Here is a 26,558-nt window from a genome sequence, read left to right on the forward strand (position 1 = left end):
ACAGCAAGTTGGGCTGCAGTGTGTACATCGCCCTGGCCAAAAACTGATGCTCTAGCAGGATACAGCTAAACCCCCACTAAGTGAAGGCATCACAGGTGCAGGAGAAGCAGATCACACACACACCTTCATGGAATGGAGGGGAGGTGACTGCTAGATGATAAAACTGCACACAAGTGGCTTGCATAGAGCGCTGTTCACATGCAGATGACACAGTCACAAACCCGCAGCCTATTAGGTAACGCCCTTCTATTAGATCAGGCGGGCTGCCAAGCCGTACTCCACTGTATATCATGCACGGACAGACACTCTACAGTGCAAGGCCCAACAGAAAGGGGCCTGGCTGTATCCTGTACAAACAAAAAAATATGAGGTTTTTGTTGGTATTTATGGCCATAAAACGTAAGCCTACACCCTCGTCAAGGGACCTCATGTCTGTAGGTCCCTACACTAAATATAAAAAAAAAAAAAAAAAAGCAACAATAAGAGGATAATGTCCTCCAAAAATCAAGTATTACTCACAGCAAGTTGGGCTGCAGTGTGTACATCGCCCTGGCCAAAAACTGATGCTCTAGCAGGATACAGCTAAACCCCCACTAAGTGAAGGCATCACAGGTGCAGGAGAAGCAGATCACACACACACCTTCATGGAATGGAGGGGAGGTGACTGCTAGATGATAAAACTGCACACAAGTGGCTTGCATAGAGCGCTGTTCACATGCAGATGACACAGTCACAAACCCGCAGCCTATTAGGTAACGCCCTTCTATTAGATCAGGCGGGCTGCCAAGCCGTACTCCACTGTATATCATGCACGGACAGACACTCTACAGTGCAAGGCCCAACAGAAAGGGGCCTGGCTGTATCCTGTACAAACAAAAAAATATGAGGTTTTTGTTGGTATTTATGGCCATAAAACGTAAGCCTACACCCTCGTCAAGGGACCTCATGTCTGTAGGTCCCTACACTAAATATAAAAAAAAAAAAAAAAAAAAAGCAACAATAAGAGGATAATGTCCTCCAAAAATCAAGTATTACTCACAGCAAGTTGGGCTGCAGTGTGTACATCGCCCTGGCCAAAAACTGATGCTCTAGCAGGATACAGCTAAACCCCCACTAAGTGAAGGCATCACAGGTGCAGGAGAAGCAGATCACACACACACCTTCATGGAATGGAGGGGAGGTGACTGCTAGATGATAAAACTGCACACAAGTGGCTTGCATAGAGCGCTGTTCACATGCAGATGACACAGTCACAAACCCGCAGCCTATTAGGTAACGCCCTTCTATTAGATCAGGCGGGCTGCCAAGCCGTACTCCACTGTATATCATGCACGGACAGACACTCTACAGTGCAAGGCCCAACAGAAAGGGGCCTGGCTGTATCCTGTACAAACAAAAAAATATGAGGTTTTTGTTGGTATTTATGGCCATAAAACGTAAGCCTACACCCTCGTCAAGGGACCTCATGTCTGTAGGTCCCTACACTAAATATAAAAAAAAAAAAAAGCAACAATAATATTGTAATAATAATATAAAATTTGTTGCTTTTTTTTTTTTTTTTTTTTTTTTTTTTTTATATTTAGTGTAGGGACCTACAGACATGAGGTCCCTTGACGAGGGTGTAGGCTTACGTTTTATGGCCATAAATACCAACAAAAACCTCATATTTTTTTGTTTGTACAGGATACAGCCAGGCCCCTTTCTGTTGGGCCTTGCACTGTAGAGTGTCTGTCCGTGCATGATATACAGTGGAGTACGGCTTGGCAGCCCGCCTGATCTAATAGAAGGGCGTTACCTAATAGGCTGCGGGTTTGTGACTGTGTCATCTGCATGTGAACAGCGCTATATGCAAGCCACTTGTGTGCAGTTTTATCATCTAGCAGTCACCTCCCCTCCATTCCATGAAGGTGTGTGTGTGATCTGCTTCTCCTGCACCTGTGATGCCTTCACTTAGTGGGGGTTTAGCTGTATCCTGCTAGAGCATCAGTTTTTGGCCAGGGCGATGTACACACTGCAGCCCAACTTGCTGTGAGTAATACTTGATTTTTGGAGGACATTATCCTCCTATTGTTGCTTTTTTTTTTTTTTTTTATATTTAGTGTAGGGACCTACAGACATGAGGTCCCTTGACGAGGGTGTAGGCTTACGTTTTATGGCCATAAATACCAACAAAAACCTCATATTTTTTTGTTTGTACAGGATACAGCCAGGCCCCTTTCTGTTGGGCCTTGCACTGTAGAGTGTCTGTCCGTGCATGATATACAGTGGAGTACGGCTTGGCAGCCCGCCTGATCTAATAGAAGGGCGTTACCTAATAGGCTGCGGGTTTGTGACTGTGTCATCTGCATGTGAACAGCGCTCTATGCAAGCCACTTGTGTGCAGTTTTATCATCTAGCAGTCACCTCCCCTCCATTCCATGAAGGTGTGTGTGTGATCTGCTTCTCCTGCACCTGTGATGCCTTCACTTAGTGGGGGTTTAGCTGTATCCTGCTAGAGCATCAGTTTTTGGCCAGGGCGATGTACACACTGTAGCCCAACTTGCTGTGAGTAATACTTGATTTTTGGAGGACATTATCCTCTTATTGTTGCTTTTTTTTTTTTTTTTTTTTTTTTTTTTTTTTATATTTAGTGTAGGGACCTACAGACATGAGGTCCCTTGACGAGGGTGTAGGCTTACGTTTTATGGCCATAAATACCAACAAAAACCTCATATTTTTTTGTTTGTACAGGATACAGCCAGGCCCCTTTCTGTTGGGCCTTGCACTGTAGAGTGTCTGTCCGTGCATGATATACAGTGGAGTACGGCTTGGCAGCCCGCCTGATCTAATAGAAGGGCGTTACCTAATAGGCTGCGGGTTTGTGACTGTGTCATCTGCATGTGAACAGCGCTCTATGCAAGCCACTTGTGTGCAGTTTTATCATCTAGCAGTCACCTCCCCTCCATTCCATGAAGGTGTGTGTGTGATCTGCTTCTCCTGCACCTGTGATGCCTTCACTTAGTGGGGGTTTAGCTGTATCCTGCTAGAGCATCAGTTTTTGGCCAGGGCGATGTACACACTGCAGCCCAACTTGCTGTGAGTAATACTTGATTTTTGGAGGACATTATCCTCTTATTGTTGCTTTTTTTTTTTTTTTTTTTTTTTTTATATTTAGTGTAGGGACCTACAGACATGAGGTCCCTTGACGAGGGTGTAGGCTTACGTTTTATGGCCATAAATACCAACAAAAACCTCATATTTTTTTGTTTGTACAGGATACAGCCAGGCCCCTTTCTGTTGGGCCTTGCACTGTAGAGTGTCTGTCCGTGCATGATATACAGTGGAGTACGGCTTGGCAGCCCGCCTGATCTAATAGAAGGGCGTTACCTAATAGGCTGCGGGTTTGTGACTGTGTCATCTGCATGTGAACAGCGCTCTATGCAAGCCACTTGTGTGCAGTTTTATCATCTAGCAGTCACCTCCCCTCCATTCCATGAAGGTGTGTGTGTGATCTGCTTCTCCTGCACCTGTGATGCCTTCACTTAGTGGGGGTTTAGCTGTATCCTGCTAGAGCATCAGTTTTTGGCCAGGGCGATGTACACACTGCAGCCCAACTTGCTGTGAGTAAAACATGGTGGAGGCAACGTGATGGCATGGGCATGCATGGCTTTCAATGGCACTGGGTCACTTTTGTCTGCTGTTATGTCATCAATAAACACGAGTAGCCGGATGAATTCTGAAGTGTACCGGGATATACTTTCAGCCCAGATTCAGCCAAATGCCGCAAAGTTGATCGGACGGCGCTTCATAGTACAGATGGACAATGACCCCAAGCATACAGCCAAAGCTACCCAGGAGTTCATGAGTGCAAAAAAGTGGAACATTCTGCAATGGCCAAGTCAATCACCAGATCTTAACCCAATTGAGCATGCATTTCACTTGCTCAAATCAAGACTTAAGACGGAAAGACTAACAAACAAGCAAGACCTGAAGGCTGCGGCTGTAAAGGCCTGGCAAAGCATTAAGAAGGAGGAAACCCAGTGTTTGGTGATGTCCATGGGTTCCAGACTTAAGGCAGTGATTGCCTCCAAAGGATTCGCAACAAAATATTGAAAATAAAAATATTTTGTTTGGGTTTGGTTTATTTGTCCAATTACTTTTGACCTCCTAAAATGTGGAGTGTTTGTAAAGAAATGTGTACAATTCCTACAATTTCTATCAGATACTTTTGTTCAAACCTTCAAATTAAACGTTACAATCTGCACTTGAATTCTGTTGTAGAGGTTTCATTTCAAATCCAATGTGGTGGCATGCAGGGCCCAACTCGCGAAAATTGTGTCACTGTCCAAATATTTCTGGACCTAACTGTATGTATTATGTTCGTTCACGTTATTTTTTATTAATTATCAAAATGCAAACTATTACCACTTTTATTTTTAAAAGCATTCTTACTTTTCAGCATTTTTTCTACACATGCCTAAAAGTATGGCAAAAGGCCATGTAAAAAAATAATAAAATTCTGTGGAATAAATAGTGAGAATTCTAACTTGAGATATGTTCACAGGTTATTTTTTTTTGTGGATTTAAAAGCCAATCTACATCAAAATGTATTCAAAGAATATTTGAGACATTTTCTTAATATGGCTTTCAAGGGTTTCTGCTTTAAAATCCACATAAAAAACTCAGTGTGAACCTGACAGTAATTTGCTATTATTATCCCATGTACACTGGCATGCACTCTCATATATTTTCATTGGGGATGGCGATATAAGCCAATGCCAGACACCTTTGGTTATGACTTTTGTCCCTTGAAAACAAAGGATTTTGCACTGCTACTTCCATCATTCGGCTACTGGCAGTACAAAGAGCTGGTTTTTTTTTATTTATATAGTAATAACACTTATTTTTTTCATAAATCAACAACAGTACAAGTGAAGATAAGAAATTTTGTCAATATATCTTAGTAATAATTAAGAATGCCTCTTTCTCCACTTACTGTATCTGTCTCTTACACTGATTATTATCTATCAAAAACTCTTATAATTGTCTATTCAGTGAGAGATCAAATTACTCTTGCTGCCTACAATAGTTTATGGAGAGGGCAGAAGATGGAGGCAAATAGAAGCAAAATGACACTGCTTCTAGTGCAGAAGGAAAAATGCTCACAATGAAACAGCTTCTTTTGAATGGGTAGTTCCTCATCATCAGCTTTCTCCGAGCACTATACACTACTCACAAAAAGTTGGAGATATTCGGCTTTCGGTTGAAAATTTATGTAAAAAAAAAAAGTTCACACATTTTATCATAAAAGTAGGGCATTTAAGTGGCATGAAATGGTGATTTACTTATTTCAAACAATTGAAGCAAAAGCCAACAATGGTGGGGGTACCCCAAAAAAAATGTCAATTTCTCAATAACTTGTCATGTGGCCTTGAGCATTAATTACAGCTTGACAACGATGTCCCATTTTTGCTGAAGGGCAGCCCTCAGGTCATTGAGGTCCTGGGGTACAGATTTACAAGCCTCTACATGATGACTCAGCTAATCCCAAAAGTTTTCTATGGGATTCAGGTCTGGAGAAAGTGCAGGTCACTCCATTTCAGGTACCCCAGTCTCCAGCAGTCGCTCCCTAGAGGTCGATTCCGTATGATGCGACCTCGATAAGCTTGAGCATTGTTGTCCATGAAGATGAAATTAAGTTGTTTTTCTTCATTCAGAGGCACAAAGACTGGATTAATGATGTTATTCAAGTAGTAGGGGCTTGTCACTGTACCATTCACAAAGTGTACGGCCATTCTGTATTGACTAGACAACTGCCTACATTGTAACACCACCACCAAAGGCTTGTTTGTTGACAACAGTGGCTGATGCATAGAGCTCTCCTTGATGTCTCCAACATTATTGGCAGGCATCGTTTCTGCTCAGTGTGAATTGACTTTCATCAGTGAACATCACTGAGACCCAATGGTCCCTTGTCTAACAAGATGATGATGCTTGTGCCTGGTGGTGTGGTCAGATTATGATACCTTCGCAAATCGTCTAGCATGTAGACGACACTGATGTTAATGATTTCGCATGGTCTGAAATGACAAGTAGATGCCTTTCGTCCCCTTAAATGTGCGTGAAGTTCTGTGGCATTCATCATCCGGTTCCGAAGAACATTGTTCACAATGAAGCGGACAAAAGTGTGGGCTGTAGTCAAAGCATGTCCACTTCTATGCCTTTCTCTGACTCAGAAAAGCTTGTGTTCGGGATCATGCGCAAGAACACTATGTTCGGTATGGACCCCGAACTTTACAGTTTGGGTTCGCCCATCACGAATTAAGAACTCATTAGAGAACAGCAAATTGTGGAAAAAAAAAGTACTGAAACATTGATGTGCATTCAAAATTTTATAGGTCACATTAAGGTCACCTGAAAAGATTAGAGGGCGTTTTAGGATCATCCTGAAATTTCTCCCAAAAGAGAAATATCCCTAACTTTTTGTGAGTAGTGTAGGTGCAAGTATTTCCCTCAGCATGAATTGTACCGACTGTGTCCAATTGTTTGCCTGCCCTGAACTAAAAGCAAGTCTCTCTGTAATGTCTGTCTGCAGTTTGACAGGCAGGAGGACGGGGCAGAGAGACAAAGACCTGCCATATTATCTTTCAAGTGGTCTCACGGTACAGTGACCAATTAAGCTTTGGGAGGCGTTTTTTTTAAAGAAAAAAAATCTATCACAAGCCGACAAGATGTCGTATTCTAGAATTGGCAATAGAGTTTCTATAAAAGTCTCAGTGCGCACATTCTCTAATAATGAACGGGCACAACCTGTATAATTTGGAAATGAGAACAAAATGTTGAGCAATGATAAAACACAAAGGTTCATTATGTCCTGGTTTTCACATGGAGCAGACTAAAATAAACTTTATGAACTAGGTCAGGACTATCATAATAAAACCTAACCTAAGTTTTCACAGCATAGAGGATAAGACCTTGCTTTATCCTTGAAATATAGAAATGTGGGTGGTCATTACTAATAATTAATACATGCTTTTTGTTTTCATGTATTTGTCTGGATGAGACATGCACTGTCTGTGTATAACAGATGTCTGTACTATGGTAGCTCCTTACACTGTAGTGCCAGCTGTGTAATACAACTGACACCTGAGTTAAAGTGCTGCAATCCACATTACCACCAACTGCAGCAGACATCGGTGATATTCAGCCCGAGCATGATCACTATGCACGGATTATCCGCGAGTCTCCTGACCCGATCTCGACAGCCTCATAGGCAATGTAAAAAAAAAAACCAAACAATTAAAAATAATAATAAAGTTTAAAACACTCCTCTTTTCCCAAAGCAGCAATAAAGAAAACTGTCTGGAAACATCCAAACGGGTAAAATTTGGCGAACACCAAAAAGAAAAATAGAAAATTACAATAACTTTCATTTCGCCTTTTTATTAATAGAATAAAAGAGATGAGGATGGAGTTAATATATATTACAAAATGATACAAATAAAAACTACAGTTCATTCATCCAAGAACAAATAAAAAACAATTCATCATACAAGTCTATTAACAGAAAACTAAACAATGATTACACAAACTAATCTTTAAAATTTATTTTTCAAGTGGTAAAACATAAAAAAAATATAAAATTTGGTTAATCATAACCCTTCAAACTCGTAGAACAAAGTTCACTTGTAATTTTTACTGCAAAGAAAACAAGCAAAAAACAGAGAATTTTCAGTTTTATTTCTCTTTCAATTGATTTTTTCCTCATTTTCATTACATTAAGGCTATGTGCTCACGGGACTCTGTATCTGCGGATTTTTCTGCATCAAAATCCGCAGCTTTCCCCCGGAATCCGCACCTTTTCATAGGTGCGGATTTGACGCGGATTTTGTTGCGGATTTTGCGTTTTTTTTTTTTATTCAATTGAATAGGCGAAATCCACACGAAAATCCGCAACAATAATTGACATGCTGCAGATTTTTTCGCACGAAAATCCGCACGATTTCCGCTGAGGAAAAATTCGCAGCGTGGGCACAGCAGTTCTGAAATGCCATAGAAATGGCTGGGGAGTAGCTGTGCTGCAGATTTCTGGAAAATCCGCGGCTTTTCCGCGAGAAATCCGCGGCAAAATCCGCGCATTTTCCGCAGTGTGGGCACATAGCCTAATAGTCTAATTGAAAAATAAACACTTATCCATGTATAAGTACTATTGAAACATAGTAACTAAAGAGCAGTGCCTGAGAACGGCTGCCGGACCTAAAATCAGCTGACTGGTGGGATGCCAATTGTTGGGCTTTCACAGATCTTGTATTGATCTATCCCCATAGATAACACATCAATATGGTAAGCCAGGAAAACCATGTTAAGACGGGATAGTGATCAGCCAATCACTTGGGGCCAACCTCAGTTTTGCCCATTTATAGGCTATTATCAATGGACAGCCATACGTTTTCCCTCCAGTGGGAATATTTATTCACATATGGCCCGTTTCCTGCTATCGTACTATCTGCAAGTGGTGCGTGGTAATATTCTCCACCGTCTCGCACATTGATTGTGAGTACAGACAAGGGTGGATTAAGAGTAGCCAGGCCCCCAGGCAGTGTAGGTGTGCGCTCCCCGCAGTCCCGATGTATTACATGACATGCCACATGACCCACTTTAAATAGATCATGGGATTAATACACAGGTGTTTAGGTGTGCATCTGTAGATTCAAAACAATAGAGACAGCGTTGCGCAAATTTTTTTCCCTCATGTACAGTGCTAGACATAACATAGCACTACACATAATTGAGCAGTGGTGGGAAATGAATTTTCCCGATGTGAGACCGTGACTGTTGTGGAAGCTGAACCGATAGGCTGTAATTAAGTCTGCTCAATATTAATATTAACATATCAGCTATACCGTAATTATTATTTTATATTAATTCTGTCAGCACAATTACGTATATACAGAATGAGCCCTCACACAGTCCCCAATATACACTATGAGCCCTCACATAGCTCCTCTATGTACAGGATGAGCCCTCACATAGCTCCTCTATGTACAGGATGAGCCCTCACATAGCTCCTGAGCCCTCATATAGTCCCCAATATACACTATGAGCCCTCACATAGCTCCTCTATGTACAGGATGAGCCCTCACATAGCTCCTGAGCCCTCATATAGTCCCCAATATACAGAATGAGCCCTCACATAGCCCCTCTATATACAGTATGAGCCCTCACATAGCCCCTCTATATACAGGATGAGCCCTCACATAGCTCCTCTACGTACAGGATGAGCCCTCACATAGCCCCTCTATATACAGTATGAGCCCTCACATAGCCCCTCTATATACAGGATGAGCCCTCACATAGCTCCTCTACGTACAGGATGAGCCCTCACATAGCTCCTCTATGTGCAGGATGAGCCCTCACACAGTCCCCAATATACACTATGAGCCCTCACATAGCTCCTCTACGTACAGGATGAGCCCTCACATAGCTCCTCTACGTACAGGATGAGCCCTCACATAGCTCCTCTATGTACAGGATTAGCCCTCACATAGTCCCCAATATACAGTATGAGCCCTCACATAGCCCCTCTATATACAGGATGAGCCCTCACATAGCTCCTCTATATACAGTATGAGTCCTCACATAGCCCCTTTATACAGGATGAGCCCTCACATAGCTCCTCTGTATACAGGATGAGCACACACATAGCGCCTCTATATACAGGATGAGCCCTCACTTAGCTCCTCTATATACAGGATGAGCCCTCACATAGCCCCTCTATATACAGTATGAGCCCTCACATAGCCCCTCTATATACAGGATGAGCCCTCACATAGCTCCTCTATGTACAGGATGAGCCCTCACATAGCTCCTCTACGTACAGGATGAGCCCTCACATAGCTCCTCTACGTACAGGATGAGCCTTCACATAGCTCCTCTACGTACAGGATGAGCCTTCACATAGCTCCTCTACGTACAGGATGAGCCCTCACATAGCTCCTCTATGTACAGGATGAGCCCTCACATAGTCCCCAATATACAGTATGATCCCTCACAAAGCCCCTCTATATACAGGATGAACCCTCACATAGATCTTCTATATACAGGATGAGCCCTCACATAGCTCCTCTATATACAGTATGAGTCCTCACATAGCCCCTTTATACAAGATGAGCCCTCACATAGCTCTTCTGTATACAGGATGAGCACACATGGTGCCTCTATATACAGGGTGAGTCCTCACATAGCCCCTCTATATACAGGATGAGCATACACATAGCGCCCCTATATACAGGATGAGCCCTCACATAGCTCCTCTATATACAGGATGAGCTCTCACATCGCCCCTCTATATACAGGATAAGCCCTCACATAGCTCCTCTATATACAGGATGAGCCCTCACATAGCTCCTCTATATACAGGATGAGCCATCACATAGCCCCTCTATATACAGGATGAGTCCTCACATAGCTCCTCTATATACAGGATGAGCCCTCACATAGCTCCTCTATATACAGGATGAGCCCCCATATAGCCCCTCTATATACAGGATGAGCCCTCACATAGCTCCTTATATACAGTATGAGACCTCACACATCCCATACACATATATATTTAAGAAAAAAAAAAAAACACATACTCATCTCCCTCCTGTTCCCCTGGCACTCTATTCTGGTCCCCGGGGATGCACTTCTTCTTTCGGCTGGCACGAACATGCTGACTGATGACATAATCACATTGGCACATCACAGAGGAGGCAGCTGGAGCTCCCCTGGAATTGTGCAGCTACTCCGTATTGCCAGCAACGGAGCTCCAGGAAACCTCCCAGCCCAGAGATGTGGGCTGTCATCGACAGCGCACAAAGCAATATAATGATGGTAATCTGGCTTCACCCCACCCATCCCCCCAGGAGCCAAGGTATCAGACGGTAGCCCAATTTGCCTTCATTTTAAACCGCCTATGGTAAAGACCATTGGGAATCTCCTATGCCTTGGTTAATTAAATAAAGCAGATGGGTTTTCTTTTATTGTATTAATGACGGCATGCTATACGGGAATGCTGTCACTCCGTGAATGAAAACAAATACTCCTTTATCTGTATTCAGAGCCATCGCTCAATGTTTTTATTGGCAATGGTACAAATGGAGGCAACTGGCAGTATGTAGTATGCCTGATCGTGAAGACAATACTCATTCCTTTGTTAGTAAAATGAATTGTATTTTCACTAACGGTAACAAGGTCACAGAAGGTATGTAGGTAAGGCGAGGGAGGAAAAGGAGATGGGGCTGTATGTTCAATTGCTTGTGACACATATGATTTTACTTTGGTAGAAAGATGACCCCATCAATAGAATAGGGTTTTAAGTATCGGGTGATGATGGAAAATTGGCTAGTTTTCCTACAAACTGCCTTTTGGTGCATTTTCCCCTGTACTGCCTGACTTACAGCTTCATCTCCAACAAAATATATAAAAAATAAATGAATAAAAGCTTTTATATTTGGTTACAATACAGTTACTACATTGACGTTATTATGTCAATTTCGTGTTTGTTCAATATCTTTTTTGAGATTCCAAGAGATTAGAATGACATCTGCCAAGATAATATAGAATAGCTGAATGTCTACAATCAGATCCAAAATGAAAGTGTAGATTGTAGAGTACATAAAATCATTTAACCACTTTGACTGTATTTTATTAATTTAGAGGGAACCTGTCACCAGGTTTTTCCCAAATAAGCTGCAGCTACCACCAGTGAGTCCTTATGTACAGCATTCTAGAATACTGTATATAAGAGCCTAGGCCACTCTGTATAATGTAAAAAAGACCTTTATTATACTCGCCTATGTGGTGGTCATGTCCAATGGGCGTTGCTGGTCTCAGTTGGCACCTCCTCTCTTCCTTCCATTGCTGTTCTGCTTCCCAGGTCTGTGTGGCTGATGCGTCCTATGTTATCCACACAGAGGCCTCCATTGCACTCATGCGCACTTTGATTTGCTCTGCTGAGAGCAGATCAAAGTATTTTAGTGTGCATGCGTGGGCGGTCTTTAACCTTTCCTCGCACCTGCGCATTACAGAGCTTTGCTCTGCACTCAGCAGCAGGACAGATCAAAGTGCGCATGAGCAGGTGCGCAATGGTGGACTCTGTTTGGATGACATAGGATGCGTCATCCACATGGGGCTGGGCAGGAAGACAGTGATCACAAGAAGAGAGAAGGCGCTGGACCGAGACCAGTGACGCCCATCAGACCGGACCGCCCCGCAAGTGAGTATAATAAAAACTGTTTTTTATGTTATACAGAGCAGCCTGGGCTCTTATATATAATATTCTAGAATGCTGTACATAAGGGCTCACTTGTGGTGGTCGCAGTTTAGAGGGGAAAAACATGGCGACAAGTTCCCTTTAAACTTCAGAAAATGGAGCTGCGCCATTGATTTTAGAACAGTTTTTTTGTGCCCTACCATTTCAAGGTTATGACCCCAGTAATACAGTAAATTTTCCCATCGCCCAATTGGGCGTGTACCAGAGATCTTTTCTGTAGGTGTGGCATGATTTTGTCGCGGGCGGAGGGGACGCGCTCGCCACGCTCGGGTCCGGGGCTTCTGCTGCTCGGTGGCTCGAGCGGTGGACCGGACCCCGGGAACTCGAGCAGCACTCCTCACCCGTGAGAGAAAAGGGGGTGGTTTGGTTAGGGAGATTGTTCGTGACGCCACCCACGGGTCGTGGTGATAATGGCACCACCACTGCTGGTAACGGGGATCCTGGGGGAGATGGTAGGGTGCAGCTGAGATGTTGTCCCCTCCGTGGGCAGGGGTTGGTGATCCCGGGGCCCGATGGTGTAACGGGGAGGCTGTACGGCTGGGGTGCAGGGTTGCAGGGACAGCGCGGAGCGGTGCCGGACGGCACTGGTGTACTCACTCAGGCAATCACTGACTCTCTGGTAAACCAAAACGGCCGGATGGACGGGTCCCGCAGCCAGCTGCAGTGTTGTTGTTGTGCTCTCCCCAGACGGCTGATGGTGGCTGTCTTTCCCTGCACCTTTTAGAATGTACTGACTCCTGTGGTTGCCCACCGGTAGTCCGCTCCCCGGCGTATAGGTGCCGTAGGAGCCCGTTTTGCCCGCAGGCACTGGCCATTCGATCTCTACCCTGTGGCGATGGCTGTATATCCTCTGTGGGTGGACGGTTGCCTTCAATCGGGACTTGGTAGTTGGGAAACCCCTGGGGTTCCTGTCACATTCGGATTTGACTATTGACGGCGGCTCCAAGCCTGGTCGGGGTCCGATGGCCCTGCCTGTGTGCTTAGCTTCACTCCATTCCTCGGTCCAGTACCGGCGGGCCAACGCCCGACCCCGGTCCTTACGGCTCTGCGGAGTTCCACTAACTCCTGCAGACGGCCACCACTGTCTGCCAACCTTGCTGTCAGTGTCTGGGCTCCGACCCAGACACTTGCAGTACGTGTCCTCTCACTTTCACCTCCAAGACTCAACTGACACTTTTCCCGCCTCCAGGCCTGTGAACTCCTCGGTGGGTGGGGCCAACCACCTGGCTCCGCCCCACCCGGTGTGGACATCAGACTCTGGAGGGAGGAGGGAGGCAACAAGGGTTTTGTGTCTGGCTGCTGTAACTTCCTAGGGTGGGGGTGTGTGTGTGTTGGTATGTTTGTGACTACCTGGCTAGTCCAGGGCGTCACAATTTCATTGGCCAGCATTGGAGGAGATATAGTTCTGTGGTTTACTTTCATTTGGTTGATGGACAATTTGCAGCAATGTTCCTAGTGGGCAAAACTTTGTAAGAGAGCAGCTCATAAGAAAAAGAAAACTTGTTACAGAATAAGCGGAGCAACACCAATTGAAGGGCTAAATAGTTGAAATAAAAAATCCGGTCAAAGATCCTTCTTAACTGCAGAATTAACACAATGGGGCAGCTTTCTTGGTATGGATGCAATTATGAGTGTATTTTGGCATAGGGTTAGGTGATTCTCTTGTATTCTACATAAATATACAATGTATTTTTTGTAATTTTTATACTTAACTGTAGAAGGCAGATTTATAAATGTTATTTTTTCCTTTTACCCCACAGGAATACATTTAGTTAACCCAATCTTAGCAGCTGAAGCAGAAGAAATTAAGCAGAATATATGCAGATTAAATCAAGAGGTAAGAATTCCAAAGTGACTAATTAACTACAACCCACAGCTACTAATTATGTATTGATTTTTAATAGACTTAATTAATGACAGTAATAGCTAGGACCCCACCATCTTCAATAATGGAGCGGGCTTGTCATTTGATAAGAGTCCTAGTTTCTGTTTTTTATCACTTTGACTTGTTTGTCTTATAAGAAAAGAAAGTTCCACAAATGTTATGAAAAAAAAGAAAAACAGTACTCCCCTCTATCAATTTCGCATTGATTCATCGCAAATGCATTGGTGGTCCGTGACGATCTTTGTTCACTAGCTGCCTACTGCTGCGAGGGTGACACTGTTAGTATGCCACATGTACAGCATGTGCCCACTGATTGGCTGCAGTGGTTCAGTGATGGTACAGATCATTGCTGACCTCTAGTATACCAGATCATCAGTGCTGGCTCAGTGGGAGGTTGAAGAGGTGAGTCGACTTTACATTGTTGTCTTATAACAATGCAGCGTTTTTCAGATAAATAAAAAAATAAGCCGTTAATGTATGAGTTCCTTAAGCCAAAAACTTTTTATAACATTATATTTGTTGATATCTGGTTTCCTTTACCTTTTAAACAAGGTATATACACATTTTGTTTCTAATTTAGGTTTTGACTGTGAAATGGCCATAGTGTGAATATGTTCCTATGCGCCACATGTATACCAACTTATGCTCCAGCTCATTTCTTTGGTTTTGCTGTAGTTTCTTGTACTTTGTACAAACAGTGGCATGCCCCCCTTTCTTGAGCTTTGCATTTTATTTATATAGCTTCCCATGGGCAGGTGTCTGAACTAGTCAACCCCGGTCCTGCCCTGCCCTATCTACATTGAGGTCGGTTGACACAAGGTGAGGTTTTAATACTTGGGAATAGTACTGTCCCGATTAGGGTACACAATGTCGCGGTAGGATAACTTTTACGCTTTTTTGATCAAAACCAGTGTGTATTAAGTACTCTATGTTATTTATATGCACTATTACTATTCACTTACTTAATGCAGGGTATAAGTTTATTTTGTTTCTATCTTAGGTTTTGTCTTTTTTTTTTCTTTTGTAGATTAACAATCTTAACCAAGAAGTCTCTCAGCTCAGCAAAGAATTACAACATATGATGCGCCTGTTGCAAGCATTGCTGGCTGCCCAACAGTACAACCCTCCTTTGGCCTGTCCGTACACAGTCCAAGTGGTTTCCACCCCTTCTGCAAGTCACATAAGTTGTAATGAGCAGCCACCTAGATCTAGCTACCCAATACCACACTCCTTACATCTTGTACAAGAATCACCAATACCCAGGACAATTGGACATGCATCACTACCTTCAGAAATTCCTTACAATCAAATGCATTTCACAAGGGTCTCTCCAGATACATGTTCGAGGCCCACGGAATCAGAATCTTTCCATCCTGGGCGAGACTGCTGTTATATCCCATCTAACACTATGTGTTCTCCTGGAACTCCATTCTCACATATAGAAATGGAAAGAGTGAGGTTACTACAACAGACTGAAGAAGCTAGTTCAAGTCCCACTAGCTTTGGCTCACCAGTTGCTGGACCTCCAATGATGGGCCGAACAACTCATACTATGACCTCTTTGAGTTCTGTTCAGTCTTTTACGACTTGTACGGCCCAGAACACACCACCTCAGTCAACTTCCAATAGGGCTCCCCAGCCTTGAATAAAAAGACAAGAACTATATAGGGGTCCACCAGGATGTAAACGTGCTGCTTATCAGGCCTGTGCAAAGTTAATGAACGTGTTTATTGAAATAATTTAAGTAAGCACAAGAAGCCAAACATTCTTACATATATTATTGTATTTAGGCGCATGCCACATTGCTTGCCAGAGCTATGTATTTTGCTTGGTAGATGGTTTACATGCACAAGAAATGTTTGTGCAAGCAAAGGGGCCTTTAAGATGTTTGTGTGGAAGCTCAATGGCTCAACATAGTCATTCCAAGCTTTCAACACCTCCTACAGTCTCCATAGATGATGACCGGAAATACTACTCCAGATGGTGACACCCTTATGGATATTCTACATGTTTCTTCAACTTATGACTCAAAAAATAGGTTTCAAGAATAGAAATTGTTATGCAATATTAGTATACATGTATAATCACAATGATTGTTTTATGCATCTACTAATCTATGGCCAACTCCATCCACGATTGTATAAGCAAACAATTTTAGTTGTAAGACCACTGTACACATTAGAGAAAAGTCTGCCGAAACTGGCGGCCATGTAATGTGTGTGGCTGTCTCTCAGCCCTTTCCAGAGAAGGGTGGAGCATGTTAAATTTGAATGCTGGATCTTTTTGTTTCTCCCCAATTTCTTCATAGCCAAGCATGCAAGTATATGAGAATTTGGAGAGATGTCAGCCGAACAAGCATTTGGCCAGCAGCTATCTAGGGTGCATGGGCATTTTTAGTTTAACATAACTCTAAAGTGGATTTTGACTAACCAGGTTTATGCTTTCTGTTGGGCTATATCCAAGTTCATCCCTCTTTGACCATAGTGAAATAGATTACAAGGACTGATCCTCTAACCCATTCTTGTATTTCAGCCAAGACTGGCCTGGCCTAATATGTCCGATTGCAATTATAGATTACTGGAATGAAGAACAAACTTAACTCCATGACCTGAGTTCATGGAGCGGTCAAAACATTACATTTTCCATTAATTCACCTTCAAATGTATTAAAGATAAACTACTTCTACTAATTTATCCAGGCCAGGAGAGGATATACCACGGTCATCAGAAAAGAATATGTTGTAGCCAAGTGTGCATTTATACAACACATCATTAATATATATTTAGAGGTTGAGCTTTTAGAACTGGTAAACCTAAAAATTTTCAACTCCCAAAATTAATTACTACTAAGAAGAATTTAAATTGCTAAGCAGTTTTGATGACTTTTGTATCCTAGAATTTGGTAAAATGCATTGCCTTGCATGTTTTAATATAGAGAAGATACTATGCTATGCCCACATAATGATCTGCATGAGCTGAGAATTGAAACTCTTATCCCTCATCACATCCCAAGATTGCAATTTTATCCAAAAATAGCATTTGTCTTTTATACCAAAAGTATCATGATAAGTTCAAGACTTCATTTCCTTCCAAGGTTGACCTTGCTGTTAAAATGAGAGAAACAAAAATGGTTTAAATCAGTAGAATTCAACATTTACATTATAAGCATCATTGAAAGAGATTGTCGGGCCTTTTTTTAAAAGTCTGTAGTCATTTTATATGACTGCAGACTTCTCAATCCTAACAGCGCGCGCACCACTCACTTTGTCAGGATTTTCATGTGTCGGCTGTGAGAGTGGGCATTAATGTGACCCAAGTATGCGATTTGGATACTTCCAGCCACATTCTGACAAAATATGCTTCAGCCTCGCTCAATTCACTTGTATGGAGGGAGGCCGAGCATGTGTATTCGACAATTGATTACATGTATGCAAATCACATACTTGTGGTTGTATGACTGCCTGCTCTCGATGCCGACACCAGAATCCTGACAGAGTGCGTGGTGCACACCATAACTATTCAGAAGTCTGCAGTCACATAGAGTGTGGTGTAATAGAAAAAGACAGGACAACCCGTTTAAATAATTTAAAGCTTCTATTGGAAAAGACACATATGGAAATCTATCATCATGAGATGATATATTTTATACATCTACAATATCTTTCCTGCCAGTTGTATTCTTTATATATGGAATTTAATGGGAACCTGACAACAGTATTTACCCATATGAAGTATTGGAGTGTTTTATCATCAAAGTTTTTTTTAATAATCCCTTCATTATCCCAAAATGCTGCAGCAATGTGTATAAATATCATGTTATTTGTCTGTACATGTGTGTGTGCTGGACTAGTCCAGGACCGCTGTCAATCTTTGCAACAGTGCGCTGCTATCACACACAGAGAGGTGGGAGTTACATCCCTGCCCGTGCCGAGAGCAAGGAACAGAAGACTGACTTTTCCTCCTCTCTGTTCTTCCTGCACACGCTGGGATATTAATCCCACCACGGTGGGTGTGATAGCAGCACAGTGTTGTAAAGATCCAGATCCAACAAAAAAAGGAAAAAAGCAACAACTCACTAGGGGATGAGATCAAGTCTTCTTTATTGTGCAAACACGAGCAACATGTAATGCAGGGAGGAGGAACCAATGCCTCGGACAACGGTGTCCGTTTCGCGCTAGTGTGGCGCTTCTAGTGAGGACCCCTAGAAGATCTCATTCCCCGGAGAGTTGCTGCTTTTTTCCTTCTTTTTTTGTTGGATCTGGATTTTTGCACTGTGGTCCGGTTCTGAGCGTGCAACTCTGGGGCAGGTGTCCCATGTCCGCAATAGCGGTCCGGTTCCTTAGACGAGTGAGAAGCTGATTGTTGCTAGTCTGTGGTGCCCGGTCTTTTCCTTCCATACTTAAACACTGTTGTAAAAATTGACAGCGTTACTGGACTAGTCCAGCACACACACACACACACACACACACACACACACACACGGAGGAGTAAACATTATTTTTACACACATCGCAGTAGCATTAAGGAATAATATAATTATTATGAAAAATAATATTTGGAGTCTGATGAAGTGCTCCCAATACCTCCTAGGGGTAAATCCTGCCACCACATTCCCTTTAACAAAGTTAGATTCATAAATGGAGACTGGATAATATGAATCAACTTTTCATTGCTTACCAAAGAAACTCATAGGGACCTCGTCCAAGGTTCTAAAAATGACTTCCAACTTCAAAAGTGATTCCTTCATTATTAATTTTCCATCATCGTTATCCTGGTTATTACTTCACAAAAGTTTTACTTTGGATGCGCTTAAGAGATATGGGATTATTATCTAACTTTTATTGCTGTCGATCTCCAGAAATACATTTTAAAGAAGATCAGATATCAGGTCCAAGGTTGTATACTTCCTGCTCTACAAAAAAACGTGGTCTGTGGATAAGACAACAGGATTTGGAAACCAAGGAACTTGACAAAAAGGTTAATGTTTTTCCAAAAACAGGACCACTCTTGTCCACTGGCTATTTCACATGGCTTTGAATATCCCTAAATATAGCACATTAATTGTTAGAAACGGAAAAAATCTGTGTTCTGATTGCCAAACAAAGAACTAAAAAAAGTTGACAAAGAGTCAGCAATGCCCAGGACAATTACATACATTATTGCTTACAATCAAATGCATTCATATGTGTAAAGCTACAAGTAAATATAACCTTGAACCTAATGACATTTTGAAAAGCCTTAAAAGGGGTTATCCAGGACTATATACATTTTTAATGTTGGCCTAAAAGCCAACAGGCAAGTAGATGCTAACTACCTGTCTGTTCTGCACGGCGCAGGTCTGTACTGCCACAGACCGCTCCTGCCGTCAATTCTGCGGCTTTCGCTGACATTACGTCCACAGAGCAGCAGCTTCTGTTTCGTTCTCCTTTTTTGATGGGGCGTGACTGCAAACGTCATGATGATTAATGGATGGCTCCACACTGCCTAACTGTGGGAAGTTGTCAATCAGTATGACATTAGCAATGACGTCCCATCAACTGAGCAGCCTGGAAGATGAAGAGCTGCTCTGTTGAAGTGGAACAGCTGAATTGCCAGCAGGACTAGTCACTGACCGCTCTGTGCTGGTGCTGAAAACAACAGGGAGGTAGATAGCAACTACCCGCCTGTTTTTGGCACATGGTAAAGAAATAATTTAGTCTTGGATAACTCCTATAATTACAACCATGTCTGCAAGACCCAAGTCCTTGATGTGAAATATTTAATTATTTCCAAACTACCTAAACCATAAGTTAGTATACTTTTACAGGGAAATAATACAAATTGTCATAAAGAACTTGTGTCAGTGTACTAGAAAATGTTAGTGATTGACGTGAGTGCTGTAGAAACTAGACATGCATTTTCCAGAAATAATTACACTTGCCTATGAGTTGTGTTTGGCATTGCAGCTCAGCCCATTTTAACCCCTTACTGACATTGAGCGTACTGGTATGTCCTATGTCGGCTCCCTGACTTTGATGCAGCCTACATCTTTGCCTGATCATATCAGCTGATCAGCTGACATGTGCCTTTAACAGGTGTGGGTGGATCTGAGATTCACCTGCTACCGTTAGTTAAATCTTGCCCGCAATCTTTGACAATAGGATTTAACATGGAGGTAGTGCCATTCACCGCTCCCATCGGCGGCCCCGTGATGTGAAATGGGGTACCAATGAGTTGCCATGACAGCTAGGAGTCAGCTGATGACCTCTGTGACTGTTATGACAAACTTCCTGTGAACATTGGCTGCGATCCGGCGTTCATAGGAAGTCAGTGTTTCTGGTGGACAGCAGTGCTGAAGCATCACTCTATACAGCACAAGCAATCAGAAGATCGCAACTTAAAGACCCCTAAGGGGACTAGTAAAATGAATAACAAGTGACAAAAAAAGGTTTTAAAAATAAGAAAAAAATAAAACACAAAAGTTCAAATCACCCCCCTTTTGCTCCATTGAAAATAAAACAATTAAAAAAATATACATATTTGGTATCACCGCATTCAGAAGTGCCCAATCTATCAAAATATAGAATAAATTATTCCAATTGGTAAAGAGCGTAATGAAAAAAAGCAAATCCCCAGAATTACATGTTTTTGGTTGCCACAACATTGCAATGAAGTACAATAAGATGCAATCAAAACATTGCATCTACACCAAAATAGTATCCATAAAAATATCAGCTCAGGGTGAAAAAATAAGTTATCATTGAGCCCAAGATCCCGAAAAAAAGAGAATGCTATGGATCTTTGCAAATGGTACCAAAAGCGCCATTTTTTTTGGGTGGGGACACATTTTTGAATTTTTTTTTTCACTACTAAAATTTTTAAAAATACCTATACATGTTTGGTGTCTACGAACTTGTAATGACCTGGGCAATCATAATGCCAGGTCAGTTTTACCATACAGTGAACATGGTAAATAAAAAAAAAAAACATTATGAAATTGAACTTTTTTAGCAATTTCATTGCACTTGGAATTGTTTCCAGTTTTCCCCAAATACACTATGTGGCAGAATGAAAGGTGTCATTAAAAATTACAACTCATCCCACAAAAGACGAGCCCTTGTTACATAGTTACATAGGTTGAAAAAAGACCTAGGTCCATCTAGTTCAACCTTACTCCACCAGTTCTACATTTTGTCCCTAAGTCATTTATAACCAACAATGTTGTGTACTGAGGAAATCATCCAGCCCTTTTTTAAAAGCTGATATAGTATCTGCCATTACTACCTCTTGTGGTAGGGCATTCCACAGTCTGACTGCTAAGGCTATATTGACAGAAAAATAAAAAAGTTATGGCTTTTGGAAGAAGGGGGGAACAAAAGCGCAAAAATGGAAAATGGCCACGGTGGGAAAGGGTTAAAAAGGTCTAAAACAAAAACAACAACAACTCATAGACGAGTGGAGCACAATTTATAAAAAACAAAACAACTAAATGCTGCTTTTATGCTACTAACTTATTTAGGCCTCCGACACACATCCGTGACGCCGGTACGTGTTTGCCATTTTTTGCACATACCGGTGGCACGGAGACACGTTCAGCAATGCTACCCTATTGTAGCAGGCACACATACGTAAAACCACACGGAACGTGTGTCTGTGTGCGTTTGAACGTGTGTGCGTTTTTCTACACGCTGACATGTCCACATTTTCTCCGGCAGCAATGGTGTCACACGGCCCGCACCCGTACCACATGGATGTAGTGTGGATGCAGTGCCGTGTGACACGCGCCGGAGAAAACACACGTGTCAGTGAAAAAAAAAACAAACATTTGCTCACCTTCTCCAGCCCTCCTGTCTCTGCCGCTGCTGCCACTTGCTGCCGACCGCCGCTCATTATGCTCATTTAATATTCACTTCACTGCAGCCAGAAGCAGCAGCAGCGGGGAGACGACAGGGCTGGAGATCGAGGATCAGCACCACGGACAGAAGCGCGGGCCACGTGAGTATGCAAATTACCGGTTCTACGTGGGCTATCGCGGATAGCACACGTAGAACACACGTGGACCGCACGTACCCGAGACACGCACTTCGCACACGCAACACGCAGGGTAAATATGTGTCTCGTGGCACGTGCGTGTTTTTAACGGAAGTGTGTTTCAGGCCTTAAAGAGAACTTCTCACTTACAAAAAATAAATGAGATTTGTATATGCTGCTGTTCTCCTGAATCTGATGTTTTTAATTTCTCCATTCCTGAGATATGGACCCCTCTTCCCTGTATAAATGGAAATATAATGGAACCTTTTAAAGCCAAGCAGTAGAGATGCTCAATAAGACTCCTATAGGCTGCGTTCACAGCTTGTAGTCATTTTGTGGCTTTTACAGGCCGGTACCGCTGTGGTCTTTTTATTGTTACCCTGCCCTAATGCCTAATCTTGCAGGGCAACAACTGTTTCAACTAAAAAACTGTGCAGCAGATCATAATGGCCGTACATCTTTTAAGGTGACCCTGCAAAATTAAGTGATTGTACAGGAAAACATTGATCTTTGAAATGACCGCAACATGTGAACGCTGCCCCGGAGAAGATTTTCAGATCACTCACACTTGGATAAAAAGACTAGATTTACATGCAGACAAGAGAAGGCCACATCTCAAGAAAGGAAAAAAGCAGAAACAAAAAAAAAACCCAATAACTCTACATTGAGAGGAACAGCAGTATTTACACCGGTCACAAAAAATTACTTATGGCAAATAACAATAATAATCTTCTTTGACTATATTATTAAAGGGATTGTCCGGGATTATAAAAACATCACTCTTGTCCAAGGTTTTCTATGGTTTGACATCACATTTTCTTTAATGGTGCTGAGCTGCCATACCATGTATTATCCTATGAAGTACGCAGTTACAGTTTTCTATACTGGACATGCGGTTCTGATACTACTATTGCAGAAGGTAATATTAATACCGTTTTTAACCACTTTAGGCACTGCAACCTTGGTCAAACTAGGACTCCTCCAATAAGTGTATCGTTCTGTAACCTTTCCAAACATATTGGGTGCACATTGTTGGGTTTTCCCAATTGGTGAGAATCCGACCATCATGATCCCTGCAGATAGTACAGCAGTGCTGGTAAAGGGCCATACTGCTACATCTCCATTGGACTTTCTTTGGTAGAGTTGTATGGTTGCTTATTATAGTCGATAGCCTTTATGTAGCATGTCCAGAAAAGGCCAACGGGAGCTGACGAGAAACAATGTGTTGGTACACTTTTAGGCACTATTGCCACTTTGTTCTAGCAATTGGCGAAATAAAACAAGAGTCAGACAAGTGACTTTGATAAGACGACTCCTTTGTTCTTATTGATTTAAATTTCTAGTTCCTCAACAATTTTATAATTTCCCTTTAAAACTAGCACAAGGGCAGCAGACTACAATTGCAGTAATATTTAGGCAATACCAACATATAAGTCTATGTAATGTATTTCTGTGCACAGAGCTGGGGGACCTTCTCACAGCAAGAATGATAACCCCATGTATATGCCAGATCGAGGCAGAGAAAGTGTTAATGCTGCCTTGTTTTCGGAAGGGAGAGCAGCCTCTGAGAATGTAACATTAATTACGTGCCTCTTATTCACCCGCATGTGCTTTTATATAAACAGCCTGACGCTGTAAATTTCAAGTGAAATAAAGTCTATTTTTACACTAAGAAGATGTGGAAAGACTTTCACTGTCGAGCAAATGGATGATGCAGAATGGGTTGAGTGAGAGAGAAGTGAATGCACGAAAAAGGCTGCAGCAAAACGTGTGTTCATGTGTTAAGTAAGACTGAGAGTGTGATGTGTAGGTAAAAAATTATTTAACCCTTCATTAATTTAACATCAACTTTTGCTTCTAGTATGACAAGATTTAGAATGTGACAATGCGATTTTTATACTTCTAGCTCCATCGTGTCAGGTCTCACTCAATTCGCTTGCACTGCACAAGACCAAGCATATCTAGCTGGCATATAACTGTATGTATGCAAGTCTCCAGCAATAGAGAATCCAGACAACGTGCAGTGATCACTTTGAGAATTAAAAAAAACTTCCCAGAAGTCCCCAGAAACGCCTACAGTAAAAAAAAAAACCAGCATCAAAACCCTAATCAGTACAGAAAAATATCACCAGAACCACCATCAGTCCATGGATCATCAATTTTAATGTCAGGTCAGACCCATATACATTTGTATCACATAAACCTTCAACTTCCAGTGCATATTTGACATTGGTAAGAAGATACCAGGAGTTATCAGTCATCATCAAACTGCGGACCATACAGGAACAACAGTACTGATGAGAATTAGTCAGTATCACAAATAAACATTTACATCCAGGTACCTTATAGATGATGTTGTTTCTGATTAGAGTTGTTCTCTTTTTCTTTATCTTGTCTAGACAGCATGACAACTTTTCACATCCACAACTCATCTCTGCAGACTTCCATCTTTTCCACTGGTCTTCAGCACATCCTGACATGATTCCATTGAAAATAGCAGAATGATTATGTTTTTGAAAAATAAATTTCTGCCCTAAATAATTACCCCTCACTGTGATCCCTGCCCAAAATGTGATCCACACACCGTCCCTCTTATGGTACATGCCCTCCACATGGCCGTTGCACTATTCCCCTCAAAAGATCACTCCCACCTTTCTCCCCCTCTCACAAAGTCTCCTCCCACATCCCACGCTAACCATACTGTCTCCTCACATATTTACCTCCTCACTCCACTTACGGTCTCCTTACACATATCCTCTGCATCCATCCCCCCTTGCTCCCCATACTGTGTCCACATCCATCACCCTTTTCTCACCATAATGAGTCCACACCTATCCCCCCCTCACTCCCCATACTGTATATTATTACTTCCCACCTCACTCCCTAAACTGTCTACACCCTTGCTTCCCAAACTGTGTCCACAAATGTCTCCAAATTTCCCCCCTCACTCCCTATTCTGTATCAGCACCCAGTTAGCACCAACGCTGTGTGCGTCACTGCGGCGCCAGTGAGTGACGTCAGCAGCGTAATCAACTGACCTGATAATGCTGCTGACATCACCCTGACCCAGAAGTGCCAGTGGTCAGGACTTCAATTGTACTCAAGTCTGAAAGACACAGTACAATTGATCAATAGGAGTCAGTGAACTGCATCTTCTCTGAGCCAACTGTCCCCTTGACAACTGGCTCAGATAACAGCCAACTCCCACTATGGGGGGGGCAGCAAAATGCACCAGCTGGGGAGACACCTCAGACTACAGCTTCAGGTGGACCAACGGTGCTCCCCCACTGACTGCATCTGAGGCACATTCCCCTTCTGCCCCCCTTGTATACACCACTAGGTTTCATGGTTATAAAGCTTGCAGTAAGTAGGCAGAGGTCAAACTAATTCCTATAGCATTGGTGTTGGCAATCATCTCATTATAGAGATTATCTTTCTTTACTTGGGAAGTCCAGGGATGAGGTTGCATAATTGTCGGGGGATGACAGAAATGTCCATGTGTGATATCTAGGGCTTTGTGTGGAAACCGCTCAGTTTCTCCCATTATATGATTATTGGCCAAAATCTTAAAGGGGAGGTCCAAAACTAACACTGATTTTAATCTTAAATGGCTTTTTATTTTTTGTAATAATCCAATCTCTTTTTTTAATACACTTTAATTAAAAGTTCCTACCATTCTCTCTCTACTCTAACTGTTTTTCATGACATCTACTGTACATGTACAGCACAAGTTAGAAGTGGGTGTATGGAGGGATGAGCCCACCCCATACTCGGCTGTTAAAGTCTGTGTATTACAGCCAGGACCTGCCTCTACCAATCTCGGGCGGTGCTCCTTCCATGATTGTTAGTCTGTTAAATCTCGCTATAAAACTCTGACACAGGGACTTAATAAAGTTGGAAAGAAAAGCGCCATTTTAAGCTCAATTGGTGCGCCTGTGACGTGACTGCAGGTCGCCAATGGGTTGCTATTACTACATGGATTCTGCTGAGTAGTTCCGTGCTTGTTGTAGCACTGGTCCTTTCAAACTCTGCCTGTGGCCAGGCTTCAAAGGAGACTGTGATTTTTACTATATGCAGCAATGCAGTGACATTTCTGTATAGAACAAGAGATCAGACAATCACAGCTTAAAGTCCCCTGGGGAAACTATTAAAAACAATAAAAAGTAATTAAAAATGTTTTTAAAAATAGGATTTTTAAAAAAAAAAAAACAACAAAAGTTCAAATTATCCCCTTTTACCACATTAAAAATACACATTAAAAAAACCCAAATAAAATACATGTGGTATCTCCTTGTTCAGATAAGTCCAATCTATCAAAATATAAAAATAATGAAAAAAATTTAACAATGCCAAAATTATGTTGGTTTTT

At 42.2% G+C, this 26,558-nt stretch overlaps 1 protein-coding gene across 1 annotated transcript in view; it reads left to right on the top strand.

Annotated features, from left to right (window-relative positions):
* KCNH4 (potassium voltage-gated channel subfamily H member 4) overlaps positions 1-23,830 on the top strand; it is a 313,212-nt gene extending 289,382 nt beyond the window's left edge. The window contains exons 15-16 of the mRNA XM_075350014.1: positions 14,056-14,132; positions 15,208-23,830. Coding sequence (XP_075206129.1) covers positions 14,056-14,132; positions 15,208-15,825 — 695 coding nt within the window. The 3' untranslated portion in view covers positions 15,826-23,830. The remainder of the gene's footprint in view (positions 1-14,055; positions 14,133-15,207) is intronic.
* Positions 23,831-26,558: the final 2,728 nt, after the last annotated feature.

This window comes from Anomaloglossus baeobatrachus, chromosome 5 (genome assembly GCF_048569485.1).
Source record: "Anomaloglossus baeobatrachus isolate aAnoBae1 chromosome 5, aAnoBae1.hap1, whole genome shotgun sequence".
NCBI classification, from domain to species: domain Eukaryota; kingdom Metazoa; phylum Chordata; class Amphibia; order Anura; family Aromobatidae; genus Anomaloglossus; species Anomaloglossus baeobatrachus.